We start from the raw sequence: 20,450 nt of genomic DNA, 5'->3' as shown, positions 1-20,450 counted from the left end.
CATTTCAGGGAGGAGCAGGAGCTGGGGCTGCAGTCTCAACCCTGGCTCTATCCCGCTCCATTTTTCATTCTCTCACGCCTCGAAGCCTCGTTGTGATTAAATGCAGAGGTTGTTAAGAGTCTTTTGCTGTGGGGGATTGTGCCGCTAAATTACTAGGCCTGCCTGCCGTCCCCTTTCTTGTTTTTTAAACAGTAAGGGTGCCTCTGGCTCTGAGTTAATTCCTGCCTAGAATTTTAAGTTCATATCATTTCTTATTTGTCAGTATTGAACAGCAGAGCACCAACTGGCATGGGGGATAGAGCGCTGACCTAAGAGGCAGGAAGACCTGATTGTAAGCCCTGCCTCAGACTGTGTGACCTTGGGCAAGTCACTTACCTCAGGGCCTGCCCTTTTTTCCCCATTGTAAAACGAGGGTAATGCGCTCCCTTCCTAGGGTCAGATGAGATAACGCCTGTCCAGCCCTTTGTGAGCCTCCAAGAGCTATCACAGTGTCATCTCACTCTGTCTTTCAGCTGCCGGGGATGGCCAGGATGAAGAGGAGCTTAAATCAGCAGCTGCTTTTGTAGCTCTCTTAATCTCTTTTGCTTTTTGATAATTGGTTTGGAAGATGAACCCCAACAATCCTTTTGGGGGGCAGCAATCAAATCTGTTTTCCAGCCCTCCCGGCTCACTGGGAACATTTCCAGTTCAGCCACCGTTTCGATTTGGTCAGCCCTCGCTTTTTGGACAGAGCAATGTGGGCTCAGGACAGAACACGGGGTTTGCACAGTCCTCTGGCTTTTCCCAGCCTTCTGGGGTGGCTCGGGCTTCTTCAGGACCTACGGTAGGATTCCCACCTGCCTCCAGTATCAGGCTGTCCTCTGCCCAGGCCCCGGGCCAGGCTCCTGCCCTCCCAGCAGCTGCTGGACCTTCTAGCAAGCCGGGATTTAGCTTCAAGCCGCCTAGCAGTCTCGGAGCTTTCTCTGGCACCACTAGCTTTGGGCTTAGTAGCGGAGAAGCGCCTGGTGGTAGTTTGGGGCGATCTGAGTTCAGCTTTAAGACTCCCGAAAGTGCAATATTCAGACCAATCTTTGGTACTGAGGCGGAGCGGGAGAAGACACAGAGCCAGCTTGCTCCGGGCTCTTTCACGTTCTCCCGCCCAGTTAGCAGTGCGCCTGAGGCGCCGGCCCCCTTCGCGGTTTCCCAGGGGTCGAGCAGCTCAGGCACCAGCCCAAGCTTTACCTTCTCCAAATCGGCTGGCAACCCCCCCCCCTCAACCTTTGCCTCTGCTCCATCAAGCCAGAACGTGGAGGAGGAAAAGTGGGGGCCCAAGCCAGTGTTTGGGAGCTGCGGGAGCAGCTTCCCGAGCTTCGCGTCTCTGGGGTCTGTGGGGGAGCCCTTTTCCACCAGCAAAGCAGTGGGCAAACCGGGACGGGATGATGCTGGCAGCCAGGGCGGGTCGCCAGCTGGGCACGTGAAAGGGCTGAAAAGGAAAGAAGACCACGACCGGTCCCCCAGGAGACGAGACTACGACGCCCCCGATGACGTGGAGCTCCTGTCACGGGGAGATCATCCTCCAGAGAAGCGCCCTCCCCGCCTGGCTCGCCAGCGTGGTGGCGGCCTGTTTGGCCGGACGCTGCAGGACGTGCTGAGAAGCAACAAAGAAAGTGGCCGCCTGGGAAGCAAGGAAGCGAAAAAGGAAGCGAGTGGTTTGGAATCCAGCGAGATGGAGCATGCCGCTGCCACGGTAGCGGTCCCATCTGCGCAGTTGGCCCCCCGGCTGAAAGAGGAGGAAGTGGACGGCAAAGACGGCCAGGCAGGTACGTGCTAGCCACAGCCACGGCAGCCGGGGCAGACCCCAAGGGCGGCCGCTCTCCGGGCCCTGCGGGTCTTCCCTGGGGGACTGTCCTGCGCGGGCTCCTTCTCTGTCCCCGCTGACCCCCCTCCCTTCCGGTGGCTTCCCTCGCAGGGTCTCTGAGCAGGGCTCCCCCTTCCCGCTGGGGGAAGAAGGAGAGCGTGGACAGCTCCAGCAGCTTGTCGCAGAGCGAACTCACCGCCATTCAGTGCAAGAACATCCCCAACTACCTCAATGACAGGGTGGTCCTGGAGAAACACTTCGGACGATTTGGGAAGGTGCAGCGCGTCTACCCCCGGCGCAACCGGAAGCTGGCCATTGTGCACTTCTCTGACCACGTGAGCGCTCTGCTGGAGGGTCTGGGGTTCCCTTGGTGGGGCTCATCTTCCTAGAGGCCCTCCTCCCCACCTTTGCCCACCTGGGGCACATGAGTGCAGCACTCTGGCCATACTCGGGGATCTCTTGCTCTTGTCTGGTGACCGGCCCTCTGCCTTTTCCCTGCTTTTGTACCCCTTCTCATGTGCAATGAGGACATTTACTAAGCACCTGCCACGTGCCAGGCCCTGCCCTCAAGGAGCTTACAATCTAACGAGGGAGCCAATGAGCAAACAAATACTCTTTGCAGGACGGCCAGGAAATGATTAGTTAATTGACAGAGAGAAGGCCCTGGCATTTGAGAAGAGTTGCTCATCAGTGGAGTGGAGGAGGGCCAGCGTTCCAGGCCTGGGGCACGCTGGAGGTGGCCACAGGCAGGAGGCCCATGTTGCTGGCTCCACCTCCTCGTATCCTGCCCACTTGTGCTCCCTGTGTACCCTCCCATTCCTGTCTGGGTCACGAGTGCGGTCTTGTGAGAGCTATGACCAGACTAGCTCAGGCAGAACTTTGCATGAAAAGGACAGTTTAGGGGCTTAGCAGAAGGAGCCAGGTTTGTAGCGGTGGGACAAGGCCTCTGATTCTCGACCGTGTGCCCAAAGTCTCGAGTGGAAAACCCATTCCCTGTGTGTTTCTGCTCCTGCTCCCTTTTGCCCCCTTCATGCTGAGCATCAGCATGTGTGGTGATTTCGGTTTGGGCTGCAGCCGCTGCCAGACCGCGTCCGTGGGTGGTTCTAGCCTGGCGCTTCACCATTGGGTGCTTCTCCCAAACTGTTCCCTGAGCTCTCTGTTTGTTTTCACCAAGCACCACCTCAGGGGGATATGGCATCCCTCAGGAATAATCAGACGTTGCCATGATGGCAGCCCTGGTCAGCAAGCTCTCCTTCAGAGTGCTAGGAGCGCCCAAGGGCTAAGGGTCAGGGGCTTTGTGCTCGTCGAGGACCAAGGGGATTTCATTGATGTAAGTAGTCTATTCACCAAGGCAGATTGCACCCATCTGTAACATGACAGGCGGTTTTCAAGAATTGCCATGGTAGGGGGCAGCTAGGTGGCTCAGTGGATAGAGCACTGGCCCTGGAGTCAGGAGGACCTGAGTTCAAATCCAGCTTCAGACACATAGCACTCATTAGCTGTGTGACTCTGGGCAAGTCACTTAACCCCAATTGCCCTTACCCCCCCAAAAAAAAAAAATTGCCATGGCCAAAACATTCCTCTGGCCGTCCGTAGTGAGCTGATCCTTTGGAACTTTCTTGGCTCGCTTGCTCTCCCCAGCCCCCAAGTTCTATATCTCTGCTGATGTCGTCTGGGTGGGTCCCTGACATCATGAGAAGGAAGCATCGTAACGGAATTGCTCTGACTCCTTGTGTGGCCTCTCCTAGCATCCCTTTTCTTCCTTCCTTCTCTTCATTTATTTCATTAAATATTTCCCAAGTAGTTAAAACATTTTTTTAACATTCACGTTTTAAAGTTTTGAGTTCCAAATTCTTTGCCTCCCTTCCATCCCCTCCTCCCTCCTTGAGAAGGCAAGCAATTTGCTTTAGATTGCACATGTGGAGTCATGCAAAACATAGTTCCATATTAGTCATGTTGCAAAAGAAAACACAGAGCCCCCTCTCCCCCCCCAAAAAAAAGAAAAGAAAAAGAAAGTAAAAAAGAGTACACTTGGGTTTGCATTCAGACTCCATAGTTCTTTTTCTGGATGTGGATATCATTTTCTATCATGAGGTTTTTGGAGATGTCTTCGATTCCTGTGTTGCTGAGAAGGGCTAAGTCTATCAAAGATAATCATCACACAACGTGGCTCTTACTGTGTACAACGTTCTCTTGGTTCTGCTCACTTCACTAAGCTCACAGACCCTACAAGTCTGTCCAGGTTTTTCTGAAGTCTGCCTGTTCATCATTTCTTATAGCACAATACTATTCCATTACATTCATGTACCACACCTTGTTCAGCCATTCCTCGCCTGATGGGCATCCTCTCAATTTCCAAGTCTTGGCCACCACAGAAAGAGCTGCTGTCAGTATGTGTGTACAAGTGGGTCCTCTCCTCTTTGCTTTGATCCCCTTTCCTTCTTGAGGCCGGCAGCTCGTTCTCAGCAGCACGAACAGCTTCAGATCGGGTCGTTTTGTCCCTGAGTGTTTCCTCTGGGCTTGTTATCATCCCTCCCTTTGGTGTTGCCACTTCCTCCTCATTGGTTCTAGAATTTGTTTTCAGGCGTCTGCAGCCCTGGCTCGGAAGAAAGGGAAAGGCTTGCATAAAGACGTGCTCATCTTTTGGCACAAGAAAAAAACAAGTGAGTTGATTCTGAGCTTTTCTTCTGGATAGAATGCCGGTGGTGGGTGGTTGCTCTGTGGCACCTGCTGTTTGTGGCTGGTAACAGATTGGGGTGACCCAGAGGGTGGCTCCTTCAGTGCCCAGCAGTGCCCACCTGTGGCATCTTCTGTAACCTGCAGGTTCTGTCCTCATCACCCAGGTGTGGCTTTGTTCCAGATGATAGTGTCTGGTTGCTGGGGAGCCCCCTGGTCTTAGAAACTCCTGACTTAACGTTTCTTCTCCTCAGGTCCCAGCAAGAAGGACTTTTCACCGAAGGAGAAACAATCGGGTGAGGGGGAGGCCAATCAGAGCTGCGAAGACCCACCTTTTCAGCATTCCCCGCTACGCAAGCCCCCCCTGAGAGCTGCAGCTGGCAGTAGCGGCAGCCTTCTGAGTAAGAGGTAGGCCTGATGGCCGATGCCCACGAGCAAAGCCAGGGAGCACTCATGGATGAACTTGTCTGCACATGTGGCGTTTCCTCCCCTTAAAATGAGGGCTCATTTTTGTCTCGTCTCTAGTGCCGTTGCACAGTACCCAGTAGGTGCTTAACATATGCTCATTGACTTGGCTGCTGGGACCCCATGTAGACAGTCAGGAATCAATGGTTACTTGTCTGTAGTCTTGAGCTACACATTATAAAACTTCTTTGTAAAAGCTTTTTTTGTCCGTTTATGCTTCAGAACTTCTGAATCAAGGATCTGATTTGAGTTGACCTTATGAATGGCACATATGTTTTATGACCCATGAAATAAAAGTGAATGGATGGTTTTTTCACATTGGATTTTAGTGCTAAGAACAAAGATGGGGATTTTGTTAATGCTTTCCCTTGGTGGTCCCTGAGGCAGCTGGCTGTGATGGAAAGAGCTTGGGCCGGACACTTGGGCCTCAGCTTTCCTGGGTTCTAAGAGGGGGCTATTGGCTGGTTAAGTTCTGGAAGCTTTTAGGGCTCAGGAAGCCTCCTTTAAGAGTGGGGGCTCTAATATTTCCAGGGCTTTGTTCATGGGGTTTTCATGACTCTCAAATGTGATAATAAGAATAGCGCACATTTCTGTGGCACTCTCCCACCATTCCACTGTAGCAGTAAAAAGACAAATCACGCCCTTCCAACAAATATGCAGAGTTAAGCAAACACATTCTCCCTTGGTCTTATCTACAACATACATGTCTCTGTCTGCCCCCAGCTTGGTCAGGAGGAGGGGCGGGCATGTCGGCTTGGCCCTTTGGTTGGGATAGTTCTTAAGGATTTCTGAGTGGCTTTTCTGGTGTCACCATTTTGTAAATCTGTTCTCCTTGCTCTGCTCACTCTACTGTTATCATCTCATTCAGGTTGGAGGGAGTTCGTATGCTTGGACTTCCCAATGATGGTGAAATTGTAGCCCTAAACCCCACCTCCAGTTAGAACAGCCCCAAAGGTTGTAGTCACGTCCTAAGCCTGAGTAGAAGCGAATCAAAGAAAAGCAGTGAGGGCCTGAGCGGTTCCTTCTGTTACCTGGCTGGGGGGGCCTCAGCTCTTGGCTGGGCTGGGTTGGGCTGCAGACAGACTTGGGCTTCGCTGGGATGGAGCCTTCCAGAAGCCAGGGCCACTTCCGGGCCCGTAGAGGCCTCCCAGTAGGATTTTGTGGGTGGGTGACGAAAGGGCGTCATCTCAAGAAACTAAGCAAAACACAGAAGGAGAGAAGAAGCGCTAAGGAGGGGCCGGCCCTTGTGCCTCAGGCATTCACACAAGATCAGGGCTAAAGGAACGCCCCTGGGTGGTTAACTGTGGGCAGGAGCTACACAGGGAGGCCAGGCAGGCAAGCATGGGGAGGGTGCGAGATCGCAAAGCCACTGGTGTTTGGAAGTCATGATTCTTCATGGAGAGCAGGCCAGGGAAGTCTGAGTCAGCATGGGGACTCTGCCAAGCATGGTGTTCTTTTTTTGTAGTTCGCCAGTTAAGAAATCGAGCCTTTCCAAGTCTCTGCAGTTTGAAGGGGAGCCCTTTGATTCTGGGCCTGAGGTCCCGAGCTCAGACAACCTGAGCCTGTCGGCGACCACCCTCAGCACTTTGATGGGGACGGTGGCTGAGACGTCAGAGGACAAGTACCGCCTCCTTGACCAGAGGGATAAGATCATGAGGCAAGGTGAGCTTTGGGCTGGCGTCCCCTGCTCTGCATCGTCCGCCGGCCCGCCGTGCTTGGCTTTGTTGGGGCCTACCAGAGTGGCGGTTCCTGTCGCATCTTTCAACTGCAGTGAGCCAGGCCTGATGACTCTTTGATTGCTTTGCGGTTTTCCTGGGGGCTGCCCATGTTGGTATAAGTGATAGAAGCTAAGCTCCTTGAGGGCGAGGGATGTTTGATTCACTTTTGTCCTGGTACGTCTGGCCACCAGCCGCTGGGCACTAGGATGTGCTTCCTGAATTGGTTGATGGCCTGGTCAGTAGGCATTGGCTCGCTGCCTTTGACTGAAGCGTCCTAAATGGATCTGGAGTGTCGTGCCCATACCGAAAGAGAAGCAGAAACCAGTGGTCATGAGGTGTACCCTGAAGAGAACCGATTGGGGTTTTATACAAGCATAGCCCACCCTTGGACAGATAGAGCACCATAAACAAGACTTGTAGGTCTCATCCAGTCGTCACTTTCTGTGCATTAATGAGACATTGCTAAAACCTCAGCTGGTGGTACAGCTCACCAAGCACTGGGCCTGGACTCAGGATGACCTGGCTTCAGATTCAGCTTCAGACATTTCCTGGCTGTGTGACTCTGGCCTAGTCTAGTCATTTAGCCTCTGCTTCTGTTTCCTCACTTGTGAAATGGGGATAATATTAGCCCCTCCTTGTGAGGATCCAATGAGAAAAGATTTGTGAAGTGCTTAGCATACCGTGGACCCTGAATGAGTGCTTCTCCACTCTTCCTCTCCCCTTCTTTTCCCTTCCCCTCTTGATAACAAGGAGCTGTCCTTGGCAGTCCCATTTTTAGAGGTTTTTCTGTTGATGATGTCCAGGCACTGAAGGCGAGGCCTCCCAAGGTTCTCTTTATCTCGCGCTGGGATCCCACCTTCCCGCCTCTCCCCATCGATTTGGAGTGAGGGGTCCATTTCTTCATCTCACCTGAGGCCCACTTCCTCCAGGCTTCCAGCATCTCCTTTGTCACAGCCACCCCTTGGGGTCTGTGCCCAGTCTGGGCTCTTCAAGGACAGGGGCAGTTTTGTTGTCCTCCATCCTTCCAGGCAAATGCTTATTGATTCCTTCTCTTGTGTCTAGCTCGTGTCAAAAGAACAGATCTGGATAAAGCGAAAGCCTTTGTGGGGACGTGTCCAGACATGTGTCCCGAGAAAGAGCGGTACATGAGAGAAACCAGGAACCAGCTGAGTTCTTTCGAAGTTCTCCCTGGAACGGATCAGGTAGGGTTACGTGGCTACCTGCCTTGATTTGGCCTGGTGGCTTTTTCTTTGTGTTGGCTCTGTACGTGCTCAAGTGCTTTGCTTTGATTGGAACTGTGACCTCATTGGTATGGTAATTACTGCAAAGCCTGCACATCCCATGGGACTGTCCTTCATGTCTGCCCTGGTTGCGAGGGCCCCTGTGTAGCACTCAGACTGTCCATGACCACTCTCTTTGTCGACACGAGATACCAGCCCAAGCATCCATTTTACCATTGGGAATCTGCTGTGGGCTATGGACACTCATTCTCATCTTCATATTACGTTTTGGGAAATTCTGATTCCAGAAAGATTGGAATTCCATTAATGGCAGCTCTGTGTAGCCTCCCCAGAAGGATATATGGGCTTTCAAAGATATTTTTTGAGGGGAGGAGGTTGGGAAATTTGCTGTCATTGAAAGACCTGCCCAGTGTCCTGGTGTCATCCAGCCCACTTGCTTCCTCCTCCTCAGTTCTGGGCCCATTTCAGTGTCTGTCTGCTTACTGCCACCAGAGCCCGTCCTGTCAACCCTGGCATGCTCCTGGTGACGGTGTAAACAAATGGCCGCAAGTCATGGATGTGAGAGAGCCCAACCTGTAGGTGGCCTCGCGGCAATGGAAGCATGCTTAGTGGCCTGTGGCCATCATCAGAGGCCCCCTAGTGACAGGAAGGCTGGACAGACCTGTAGCTGGAGGCCTCCCAAATCTAGGCGGAGGCCTCCCAAATCTAGGCAGAGGCCACTGCTGCATGATCTGGGTCATGGAAAGACATACCCAGGGGCCAGTGGTTAAGAAGGCAGGGCTTGGATGGGATTGGCCTCATTGAAGGCTACCCTGCCAGTCAAATCTCCTCAATATCCCCATATCTAAGTCATCCTGGGTTCAACAAAGGCAAGTGGAGAGCAGTGGACAGCTGATTAGGCTGACTGACGTATGAAGACAATTCTTTGGCCTTTGTGCATAGGTGAAGCATGGGGAGCTTCGTAGAGGTGAAAATGCAGAGGCAGGGTCGTGCTCTGTACCTTGTTGGGAGCTCCCAGACTGGCAAAGTCTCCTGTTCACTCCTAACCCTTGTGTAGGGGAGTGATGGGTTTTACTCCTTAGTAAAATCTTGAGTTATACAGGCCTTGTAAGACAAGCAGAATTAAAACAAATGTTAACCAACAGAATGCGTTTTTCACCCTCTTCTTAGGTAGACCATGCGACAGCGATAAAAGAATACAGCCGATCCTCGGCTGACCAGGAAGAGCCCCTGCCCCATGAGTTGCGTCCCTCGGGGGTGCTCAGCATGACCATGGACTACCTTGTCACCCAGATTATGGACCAGAGGGAAGGGAGCTTGCGTGACTGGTACGACTTTGTGTGGAACAGGACCCGTGGAATACGAAAGGTATGACCTGGGCCTCTTTTTGAGAATTGTAGGCTGGTAGCTGAAACCTGGGAGGGTTTCTGTCATATCCCAGCTATGGTGGGTTTGCTTGATAGTGTGAGCCCTAGGTGGCAGGCACTGGGAGGCTTGTCCCCAGTCCCTTCAGGTCAGATGTGCAGGAAGCATAGTCCTGTAGGACCTTGGAAAGTGCTACAGGAGGGCCATTTGTCCTGGTTGTTCCAAGGGTGATATGCCACCCTCAAAGCGATAAGCAAGTCTCAGGAGTCATTCTGAAGCACCCCAAAATCATGCAGTGTGTGTGTGTGTGTGTGTGTGTGTGTGTGTGTGTGTGTGTGTGTGTGTGTGTGTGTGAGTGTGAATGTCTGTCAGACCATCATTCACATGAGCATAAGAAGTAGGCAGTTTGTAACAGCCAGGATGACCCTGGCCCTCGACGACGACGCTCTTACTGCTTAGTTTTGTTCGGCTCTCACTGCCTGGTTTTGTCTGGCTCTCACTGCCTGGTTTTGTCCGGCTCTCACTACCTGGTTTTGTCTGGCTCTCACTGCCTGGTTTTGTCTGGCTCTGTTCTCGTTGGGCAGGACATCACTCAGCAGCACCTCTGTGACCCCCTGACAGTGTCACTGATTGAAAAGTGCACCCGATTCCACATCCACTGCGCTCACTCGTTGTGCGAAGAGCCCATGTCCTCCTTTGACGCCAAGATCAACAATGAGAACATGACCAAGTGTCTGCAGAGCCTCAAGGAGATGTACCAGGACCTGGCCAACAAAGCTGTTTTTTGTGCAAGCGAAGCAGAATTCCGAGGCTACAACGTCCTGCTCAATCTCAACAAGGGAGACATCCTGAGGCAAGTGCTCCATTGGGAGGTGATGGACCCAGGGTGTGGGTGGTGGAGGGGCAGGAGACCATGAAAGGGGGGGGCTGGGCAGGGCTGGGAACTGTCCTCCAGGAGCATCCCATAGTGAGCTCATCTAGTTTATTAGCCCCTGGAAACTGAGGCCAAGAGAGGGAAAGTGGCCTGGGCGCCCAGGATTTCTGGAGCCAGCCTGACCATCGATCTGCATCTCTCGGGTGACAGCAAGGACAGTGGCTGCAGGGCCAGGCATGGCAGCTCAGCCCAGGGTGGGGGTGATCGCCCTGGAGCGATGTGGGGAGCACAGTGGCGTGCTGATGGCTGACCTTCGCTTCAATGACATCAGCACCAGGAAAGCAAAAATGTGCCTGGAACCTCAGGCCTGGGAATCTGAAACGGGAGAGTCCGAGCAGGAAGTTCAGGTTCTGGTGATGTGTGTACGCGTGAACAAATCCATGTTCAGATGAGCTCGTCCAGAGCTCTCTGGTGTTTGTATTTCAGAAGATGGTCCGTCCTTTTCCTCGAGTAGCTCTTCTAGAGCATTACATCTTCAAGGGAAACCTCTGGGGAAGATGAGCTGTGGGATAGAATTTGAATGGCCTGACAAGGCCCCTTCTTGCCACCCTTCTTGAATCGTTCAAAAAGGGTTTTTTTTGGGAAATTGCATTAATCTTCACCCAAAATACCCATGAGCTAAAATTTCTTTCCCCAGTTTGTACGTGGTTGAGGTTTATCTGTGCGTACAAATCCTTGTTTTGTATTGTATTTGCATTGTGTTGTGTTGTATTGGATACAAAGTTATTTTTGATTTATCGGTGAGCATGTGGTAAGTACCTACTATGTGCCAGGCCCTGGGCAAGGTGCTGGAGATCAAAAGATGAAAATGAAGTAGGCCCTGCCCTCTGAAGCTTATACTCTATGGGGGAGATGGCAGCTGAGGAAGAGGCAGCACGGGCCGGCCCAGGCCCAGCCCCACCTCCCCTCCAAGCCTGAGGCTTGGGGATGGTCAGCCCTCTAGCCCTGTGCGCTCAGCATCCTCCTGGAGGCAGCCCCTGGGGAGATGTGGCCACAGCCACTGAAGACCCAGAGAGGAAAGTCCCTGTCACCAGCACCCTGGGTCCACCCTCAGAAAGAGCTCGGATTTTATCGGTATAAAGGGCATTAAAGAGGAGGCCTCATCTTCTGCTGTGCCTCTGGCCCCTCTGGCCCTTCCCTCTGTGTTATCTCCTCCCTGGAGAGCGGGGGCTGTCTTTCTTCTTCGTATGCCCAGCTGTCAGTGCTGTGCTTGGCAGACAGCACGGATGCACTCGTTCCTGCTCATGTGTAACCGTATGTAGCACATACGCGCCTGACTCTGTACTCCTGTTTTGAAGTTCCTCGTAAATAAATAGCTGGAAGGATGACTCCCTCTGTTGCTGTCCTCAGCCGGTTGGGTCCCTGGCCATCGCGAGGCCTGAGCAGACCTTTCCAGTGTGCGCTTGCTGTGCGCTCTGAGGGTTCAGACAGACTGCGTGGCGGGTGTAGACTCATCAGCACACGCCCAGTTTTGTGTATGTTTATCCTGGTGATCCTCTCTCTCCTTCCCCTCTCACCTTCTGCATTCTTTCATGAATCACTTTCTGGTTGCGTCCCCAGAGAGGTGCAGCAGTTCCGGCCCAATGTCCGGAACTCCCCAGAGGTGAAATTTGCAGTGCAGGCCTTCGCGGCCCTGAACAGCAACAACTTTGTCAGGTTCTTCAAGCTGGTTCGGTCCACCTCCTACCTGAATGCCTGCCTCCTGCACTGTTACTTCAATCAGGTGGGTGAGCTGCGATGGAAGGGCTGGAGGAGGAGTGTCGCTGGGTTTGATTTAGTCTGCAGGGAGAAAAAATTCTAAAAATCAAAGTGCTCTCTGTGGGCCAGGAGTGTGGGGGGAGTGTCTCCTCCGCCTTCCCATTCATTGCCAGGAGACCTTGGGGGAGCCACTTTCTTTGGGCCTCAGTTTCCCCATCTGTAAGGTGAAGGGTTGGCTTAGATCAGAGTTGTCAAGCTCACTGCAGCTGAACCAGATTAAAATGTAATTGGGAAAGTTTTAACTAAATAAATAAAAACATAGTACGGCAAAGATGATGCCAGCTTGTGGTTTTTAGGCAGCCAGGTGGTACAATGGGTAGAGCACTGGGCCGGAAAGCAACCTCAGACACTTCCTCTCTATTGTGACCTTGGGCTTCACCTCTGTTTGCCTCAGTTTCCTTATCTGTAAAATGGGGCTCATAATAGCAATTACCTTCCAGGACTGTTGCAAGAATCCCGTGAGGTAATAATTGTGAGGTGCTTAGCCTAAGGCCTGGCGCCTAATAGGCGCTCTGTAAATGTCAGCTGTCTTTATTGGCTGTTAGGATTTTAAGTCAGCATTCAGATTTCTGTTGTTCTGGGCTAGTCATCTGTCATGGCTTTTCTGAAGCTCTGATTCCATGATTCGTGGTAATGCCATCAGCGACAGCCTCATAGGGACCCACGAAGACAAAAGAAGCATCTCAGGCCCAGGAGACGAGAGTCCCAGGAAGCTAGTCCCTTCCCCAGCGCAGCAGACGCCCTCACAGGACACTTGGTGTTTTCAGTCTGTTGGGCTCTGCAGGGGTTGGAAATGACAGCAGACCACCAATCACTAGAATTTTCTTTTTAAAATTTCATCTTCAGCCTTTCTTGGGCTTAGAATCTGGAAGGCAGATTTTTAACTCTAAAAACATCTCCTGGATGTTTTCCCAAGTTACCAATGCGCTGGCACCTACCCTACAGGAGTTGGTGCCTGAGAAATGTCTGTTGTGTTGGAGAGTACTTGGTTTTGGGGGTCTGAGAAGGGCGGTGTCAGCTGGATTTTTCTACTTTCTCAAAGCAAAAAGCTCACTCACTTGGTCACTGTTTGGGGATTAACAGATTGTTTAGGAAGAGGGAGAGTGTATGTTTCATGACCTTCAGCACAAAATGCTGTGTGTCCAGGGAGCAAATTTCTCCCTTCTGTGAGACTTGTTCAAGTGACTAAAAAGGGCCCAGAAGGATTTGTCCCCAAGCCAGATGGCTGGCGCGGTCTGCAGGAAATTGTCTTCTTCATTTGACGAGGCACAGGAGGAGTTGGCGACTAGGGGAAGAAAGTCCCTCCCTTTAATACAGCAGAGCCTGCAAAGTGGACGACCGTGGCTTCAGAATGGTCCTGGCGCATCTGTGGGTGTCGGACGTTTGCCCTGATGGGCGCCATTTTTCTTGTAGATCCGCAAAGACGCGTTGAGGGCTCTCAACGTGGCTTACACGGTCAGCACTCAGAGGTCCACCAGCTTTCCCTTGGATAACCTGGTGCCCATGTTACTGTTCAGAGACGCTGAGGAAGCGACCAACTTCTTGTGTTACTACGGCCTCAGTGTGTCCGATGGGTGAGAACGCTCAGGAGCTCTTGGCTCTTTCTCGAGCCTCTCCTTCCTTTGGTTAGTGGTACCTTTGCCAGGAGCCCTCCTCTGCCACCACTGCCTGTGACCGCAGGGCCCCCCACCTTGATTGGCGACCCTCCCTCCTGCCTCCTCTGATGCCTTGCAGTGGCTCAGAGAGGGCCTAGCTTTTTCAGCTGCCTCGCTAGTGGGCTTGGGGGTTGGGGTGCTCCAGGGACAGACCCACTGAAGGAGCAGCTCACCGAGGATGGAGGTTTGTTACCAGCTTGACTTCACGAGATGCATTTTTTTGGCCCAGCCTACTTTTAAAGACGGCCTGCTAAGTCACAGACGGGTTGTGGTCTGTGTGGACGGACCCCGGGTCCAGGTGGGAGAGCCGACGCAGACTAGGAAGGTGGCCCGGGATGACCCGTCCTGTGTAAGCACTGTGCTTCCGGGTCATCTTCGCCTTTTCAAATGGTGGACCAATTATTCTAGTCGAAATTAGACATTCTCTGGACCACGGTTTTTGTTGAAGGCCTGGGAGTGGAGGGCCCCGTGTGGTCAGCCGAAGGGTGCCTCTTCCTCTCCTGTAAGAGGGTTGGCCTGCACTCAGGAGGTTCCGGGTTCACGAGCTCAGAGGGAATGCAACGATGGGCACCCTGGGGTGTGGGTGACGGAGCTCGGCCTTCTCCCCTTTGTGTTGGGAAGGTGACGTTTCTTTCAGGTGGTTTTGATTTTCTGTTTGTTTGTTTGTTTTGGGGGCAGCTGTGTTGAGCTTAATCGGTCTGCATTCTTGGAACCCGAGGGCTTGTACAAGGCAAAGAAGTGCACTTTCATCACAGAGAAGCTCACTGTCTCGGTGGGAGAAGTGGTGAATGGGGGGTCGCTACCCCCCATCCCTTGTCACATCCCAGTGTGCAGCTTCAACTCGCAGAACAAATATGTGGGGGAGAGCTCAGCCCCTGAGCCTGCTCCAAGTGGACAGAAGCCCAGCGTGGATGGTGGAGGTGAGCGAAAGAGGCCGTTGTGGGGTCACAGGGCCGTTGCTGCAGAGGCCCTCTGTCTCGTCCCACCCCTTTTTATGGATGAGGAGACTGAGGCTTAGGAAGCTCAGGGACCTGCCCAGCATCACACAGGGAGTAAGGTGCAGAGCTGAGATTCGAACCCAAGTCTTCACTTCAGCTCCCATGCCCTTTCCCCTGTGCCATGCTGCCTCTGGGAGTGCAGTCCCTTTGAGATTCCCTGGACAAGCTTTTGAAAGCTGCATCCTGACTTTGTGCTTGGATATCCTTCGTGGCGAATGTTGGAAATGGCCCCAGTTCTTTGGCGTTCTGCTGGGATCCAGCCGGCCTGATTCTAGCTCCAAGTCCTCTGCTCTCCCCTTCCCCAGGCCTCCATGCTTCCTCGTGCTCAGTGTGGGATGGCGATGTTCCATGTTGCTGTGTCCTTGTCATTTTACTCCTTCAGGAAGCGGGAAGGTGGAAGAAGCCAGCCCTGGGACAGAGGTGCTGGCGTTGCGCGGCCCGTCGCAGCCCTTGCTCGTCCCCCCTGCTCAGACGCTGCAGAGCCAGACCGCCGCGCCGCCGCCGGCCCTTGTAGCCCCTGCACCTGCCGCATTGGCTGCCCCGTCATCTCTGTTCCAGCCTCTCGGGCAGCCCGAGCCACCTCCTCCCAAGCCGCGGCCTACTTACACTGACACGGTACGGAAGAAGGACGATGTTGCCTTTACTCCGAGGCAGGTGGTAGGAGGGGTGTCGGAGCCCAAGGCCTTGGTTGGACCGATGGGAAGGTGATGCTCAGGCAGGTTGGAGGCCGTGCCTTTAGGACAGTCGGTCAGTCAGTGAGCAGGCCTGGGTCAGGTTCTTGTTCCAGTTTATCCTGTCCGTGTCTGGTTTGTGCCCGGTGTCTGCGCGTTGTCTCCCAGATAGAGCGTGAGCCCCCCGAGAGCAGGCATCACTGGGGCCTTTCTTTGTGTCTTAGCACAGTTATCATTTAACAGAGGCCTGCTGAGTGGGAATACTGCACAGGGCAGAAAACCCAGCCCCTGCGCTCTAGGAGCCTCCATTCTAATGGGGAGACAGCATGTCAGTAATTAGGTACCTACAAGATACAGGGCGTCAGCGGGAGGGGCCTTAGCTGGGAAGGCTTTTCCAGTGGGGGAATGTCAGGAGGATGTCGGAGGGCTTCCTGTAGCCATGGGCTTCCAGGAGGTGGCAGTATGGGGGCTGGGCGTTCTGGGTCTTGGGGACAGCCTGGACAGAGATTCAGAGAACGGGGACGCTGAGGGGAGCAGAGGGAGGGAAGGGGCCTTGAAATGCCACTTGGAGAACTCTGGTTTTGAGAAGGCAGAGAGCCGATAGGAGATTCTCGTGCTCGCTGAGCCACCAGTCCCAGAAGGGGACGGCCTCTAACACGGAGCTGCCCAGAGGCCTGCCACGAACTCGTGTGCTGAACACGCAGCCGAAGCCAAAGAAGTGGGGCCCTGTGTCTTCTTTTTCATCCTAGGACCTCGTAGGGGTCGTTGAAGACCTCGTCCAGGACGTCCTCAGAAGCTATTGCAAAGAAATTGGCCAGGCCGGAGCTGCCTACGCGGCTGCAGCCTTAGGGTATGCTTGTTGGCTCCCAGAGATTTCTGTCCTTGAGCTAGCAGGCTCTGGGTCTCCCTCTGCCCCGTCTCTTGTGAGCTGCCTCCCGTGGCCTTCCAGCCTTCCTCAGAACGGCACCCTGGCAGCCCCTGTTCCTGCCTCTCGGAGGGCGAGGGCTGTAGCCGGCAGCCTGGGGAGGCCCATCCCGGCTCCTGCATCCCGGGCTCTGGGCAGGGCTGGGTGGTGCTTGGAGAGGGCCAGATGGCGTGATGCATTTGTCTTCGTCTAGGGCTTCCAGGGTGGCCATGGAGGAACTCTTGGCCGCAACAACAGTGGACGTTTTGAGGCAGGTCGCTGCTGAAGAAGTGAACAAAGAAAGAGAAAGAATTAAGGAAGTAGAGAAAAGAGCTGAAGAGCAAAGGTAACGTCGTCTCGTGCTGACGGGATTGAGGTGCTGGGTCTGTGACCGGCGGGGACCCTGTCCTGGACGCCGGGGGGCTCGGGGCATATCGGACACGGGTTTTTCAGTGATCCCCCTCTGTGCTTTCCTCTCCCTCTGGTAGACGGAGACGCGAGAGAGAACACCTGCTGGCCCAGCTGAGCCGGGTGCTGGCGGCCGAGCTGTTGGATCTCGTGGTGTCCGAGTGTGTGCGGGAAACCTCCTCACGGGAGCTGAAGTGAGTGAGAGCTGCAGCGGGGCTGACGGTGTGGGAGGGAGGAGTTTGCTGCCATCCTTGGTTTTGACTCATCTCCACAAAAGCCAGGCTTTTCTGCTGGCCTCGGAGTTTGGGTCCCTCGGCTCAGTGCCTGCTTTGCCTCTGCCCGCTGCGGTGACTCGGCCTTTGTCCAGGGAGGCGGGTGGTCCCTGGAGCTCTGCCTCTGGGGTTCCCTTCTAGAGTGCAGGGGCATCTCTGCCCGATCTGCAACTGAGCCATGGGAGAGCTGGGGCCTGTGGGACCAGCCCTGAGGGAATACAATGGAGGAAAAACTTGGGGGAATGTGCTTACTGCAGCGAGGACACAACTGCAGTGTCTGATGGTCTTTGGGAATAATTACGCTGGGAGTCACCCTGTGGGGTGGCTGTATTCTGGGCTGTCCTCTGTTGCAGGAGTTGGGAGTGGGAGGGGTCAGACTCATGCTTTCCTTGGGGTAGAGAACTCCCAGGGGAGGAGATTGACCACCACAGGTGCCCACTTGCCTGGCAGCAGCCTGAGGTGGGGGTGCCAGAGGAGCAGTGGCCCCGCAGCGGCCTTTTCTCTACCCACTGCCCTGCCTTTCCTTTGCCAGGTACAGTTGCTTAATTTAGGGGCAGCCATCCATGTAGTAACATCTTTGTTTCCCGTCGCTGAGGAAGGGGCTCACTCATAGAAGGGTTGTCCCTGACATGGAGGGTTTCCTTTGGCCTCACGGTGACCCTCCCGGGGAAGTCGGTGATGCAGATGGGATGCTCCTTACTTTACGAGTGAGGAAACTGAGGCCCGGGGTGGACTCGTGCCTGTTTACCCAGCAGGAAGCACCTTTCTTTTCTTTTTTTAAAATTTTTTTATTAATTTATTTTGATTTATCAATAATCACTTCCATATGCTTTTGAGTTTAAAATTTTTCTCCCCCTCCCTCCCCACCACCCTCCCCAAGACGGCACACAATCTGATATAGGCTCTACGTTTACATTCATATTAAACGTATTTTCACGTTAGTGATGTTGTAAGTAGAAATTAAAACCAACAGGAGGAACCATCAGAAAGAGGAAACAAAACTCAACAGAAGAGAAAAAAAAGAACAATTCGGCTTCCATGGTTCTTTCTTTGGGTGTGGATGGCATTTTCCATCAGGAGGCCTCTGGAGATGTCTCAGACCCTTGTATTGCCAGGAAGGGTTAAGTTTATCAATATTAGTCATCACACGACATGGCTGTTATTGTGTACAACGTTCTCCTGGTTCTGCTCACTTCACTCAGCATCAGACCATACAAGTCTTTCCAGGTTTTTCTGAAGACAGCCTGTTCATCATTTCTTATAGCACGATAGTATTCCATCACATTCATATACCACAACTTGCTCAGCCATTCCCCAATGGATGGGCATCCCCTCAATTTCCAATTCTTTGCCACCACAAAAAGAGCTGCTATGAATATTTTTGTACATGTGGGTCCTTTTCCCATTCGTGTGATCTCTTTGGGATATAGCCCTAGAAGAGGAAGCACCTTTCTTGAGCTCACTTGGACAGGATGAACGAGTTATTGGAATTGATTTAGATAGGAAATCAATGGCTAACAAATGGCTATTTAGGGTAGCGAGGTGGTGCAGAGGATAGAGCACTGGCCCTGGAGTCAGGAGGACCTAAGTTCAAATCCAGCCTCAGACACATAACTCTCACTAGCTGTGTGACCCTGGGCAAGTCACTTAACCCCATTGCCTAGCAAAACAACAACAGCAGCAAATGGTTATTTAGACAATTTGCATTTTATCACAGCATCATTTAAAAACAGACTTTTGAATGAAAGCTTTTCATTTGAATTGGAGGAACGAACTGTATTATTTTTTTCTGTAAGATAGTAGGGAGCTGCTGAACTGTGTCTGTTTTTTCTTTATCTCTGACCTAACAAGAGGTGGATAAAAGCCCAGAATTTGGGAAGCTGAGAGATCATGGATTTTGCAAAATTCCCGCCCTCTTCTTAGCGCCGACCCTCACAGGACTCTCGTGTCGTCCCCCCTTCCTAAATAAATGTCTGAGGCCACTAAGGCTGAGAATCTGGGAACGGAGGGGTCCTTGGGGATGATCTGATTAAGCCTCACATTGTACAGAGGGAGAAGCTGAGGCCACGGCCTGCACAGGTGAGCCCATGCGGGGGTGGAACAGCTCAGGCCCCACACGTGTTTGTGGCACTGACGGAAGGAAGGGTAGGCAGTGCAGGAGACAAGGGTAAAGCAGGCAGGGGTGTTGGCTTGCATGCTGCTTTTGGGGGCGGTGGGCCAGAGGCGAGGCCTGCAGCACCTTGCCTGTCCCCCACAATGGGGGGGATGGAAGATGGGGACGGGGGGCTCGGGGACTGCGGTTACAGAGCTGAGGTGTGCGAGGATGGATGCTCCTGGCCCAGGTGGAGGCCTCACCCTCCAAGGGAGGAGGACAAATGCTGGACTGGACCTCGGGTGGCCCCCGGGCAGGTCCCACCTCGAGTGTCCTGTGGACCGGAGTCCTGGCTTCCCCGTGAACTAGCTGTGGGAATTTGGGGCCGGCTAGAACTGCCCGATCTGAGCGGACTCTTTCAACTTGCGCATGCTGGGGTGATTATTGAAGAAGAAACCACTTTGCTGTTGAGGTTGCTGGTGGCGCTGTGCCCAGGATGCTGGGCCTGGAGTCAGGAAGTCTTGAGTTCAGATCTGACCTTAGACAGTTATGAGCTAAGTGACCTTGGGCAAATCACTTACTCTCTGTGCCTCGGCTAGCACCTGTTTCACAGGGTTGTTGGCAGGATCCAGTGAGATCCTCTTTGTCAAAAGCATAGCCCAGCACTGGCACACAGTAGGTGCTCTGTAAATGCTTATTCCTGCCCTCCCACTTCTCTTGTCCAAAGATAATGTTTTCTTTGGGATCCTTGGAGATTGAGACCCCCCTAACTGAATGGCATGGTACTGTTCTTTTTGCTGGGGTTCCCACAACATGGTATTTCTCATGAAAAATAGAAATCTCGTGGCTTCCAGTGGAAGTGCCTTTTGGGTTTGTTTTCTCATTCTGAGATCTGAGATCAGTGTGGGATTCTTCATAAGGGCGGATGCCTTGCACAGGGGGGTTGGTCCAGTGTCAACTCAGAGGGCTTGAGGCGTCCCTGCCCTTGTCTTTCTCTAGGAGTGCAGTGGAGACGGAGAGGAGGGCCTGCATGGCCCGTTGTGCTGAAGACGTCTGGGATTGTCTCATGGACTTGTTCTTAGCGGAGGAGATTTTCCAGACTGCCCGAGAGACCCTGCAGGAACTTCAGTGCTTCTGTAAATACCTGCAACGGTGAGTGAGCACATCTGCCTCAGAGAGCGTCTCCTCAGCGTTTCTGTCTGCTTCTATCCTCCAGTCCGTCAGGAGGTGGGTAGCACGCCTCATCAGTGGTCCTCGACGGGGCAGCTAGGTGGCGCAGTGGATAGAGCACCGGCCCTGAAGTCAGGAGGACCTGAGTTCAAATATGGCCTCAGACCAAACACTTGACACTAGCTGTGTGACCCTGGGCAAGTCACTTAACCCCAATTGCCTTTAAAAATACATATATATATGAAAAGTCTTGGTCTGGTACCTACCCCCATTTGGAGCCAGGATA

General features: G+C 53.1%; 1 protein-coding gene across 1 annotated transcript in view; it reads left to right on the top strand.

Moving 5' to 3' along the window:
- MCM3AP (minichromosome maintenance complex component 3 associated protein) overlaps nucleotides 1-20,450 on the top strand; it is a 36,710-nt gene that overhangs the window by 1,325 nt on the left and 14,935 nt on the right. The window contains exons 2-17 of the mRNA XM_027857416.1: nucleotides 513-1,799; nucleotides 1,949-2,172; nucleotides 4,422-4,500; nucleotides 4,768-4,921; nucleotides 6,444-6,640; nucleotides 7,759-7,898; nucleotides 9,108-9,305; nucleotides 9,887-10,155; nucleotides 11,797-11,959; nucleotides 13,408-13,568; nucleotides 14,328-14,569; nucleotides 15,030-15,262; nucleotides 16,068-16,168; nucleotides 16,437-16,568; nucleotides 16,711-16,824; nucleotides 19,994-20,146. Coding sequence (XP_027713217.1) covers nucleotides 608-1,799; nucleotides 1,949-2,172; nucleotides 4,422-4,500; nucleotides 4,768-4,921; nucleotides 6,444-6,640; nucleotides 7,759-7,898; nucleotides 9,108-9,305; nucleotides 9,887-10,155; nucleotides 11,797-11,959; nucleotides 13,408-13,568; nucleotides 14,328-14,569; nucleotides 15,030-15,262; nucleotides 16,068-16,168; nucleotides 16,437-16,568; nucleotides 16,711-16,824; nucleotides 19,994-20,146 — 3,752 coding nt within the window. The 5' untranslated portion in view covers nucleotides 513-607. The remainder of the gene's footprint in view (nucleotides 1-512; nucleotides 1,800-1,948; nucleotides 2,173-4,421; nucleotides 4,501-4,767; nucleotides 4,922-6,443; nucleotides 6,641-7,758; nucleotides 7,899-9,107; nucleotides 9,306-9,886; nucleotides 10,156-11,796; nucleotides 11,960-13,407; nucleotides 13,569-14,327; nucleotides 14,570-15,029; nucleotides 15,263-16,067; nucleotides 16,169-16,436; nucleotides 16,569-16,710; nucleotides 16,825-19,993; nucleotides 20,147-20,450) is intronic.

This window comes from Vombatus ursinus, unplaced genomic scaffold (assembly GCF_900497805.2).
Source record: "Vombatus ursinus unplaced genomic scaffold, bare-nosed wombat genome assembly UNPS02012147.1, whole genome shotgun sequence".
NCBI lineage: Eukaryota > Metazoa > Chordata > Mammalia > Diprotodontia > Vombatidae > Vombatus > Vombatus ursinus.
The sequence above is the reverse complement of the archived record's forward strand: the minus strand, read 5'-3'. Positions and strand labels throughout refer to the sequence as shown.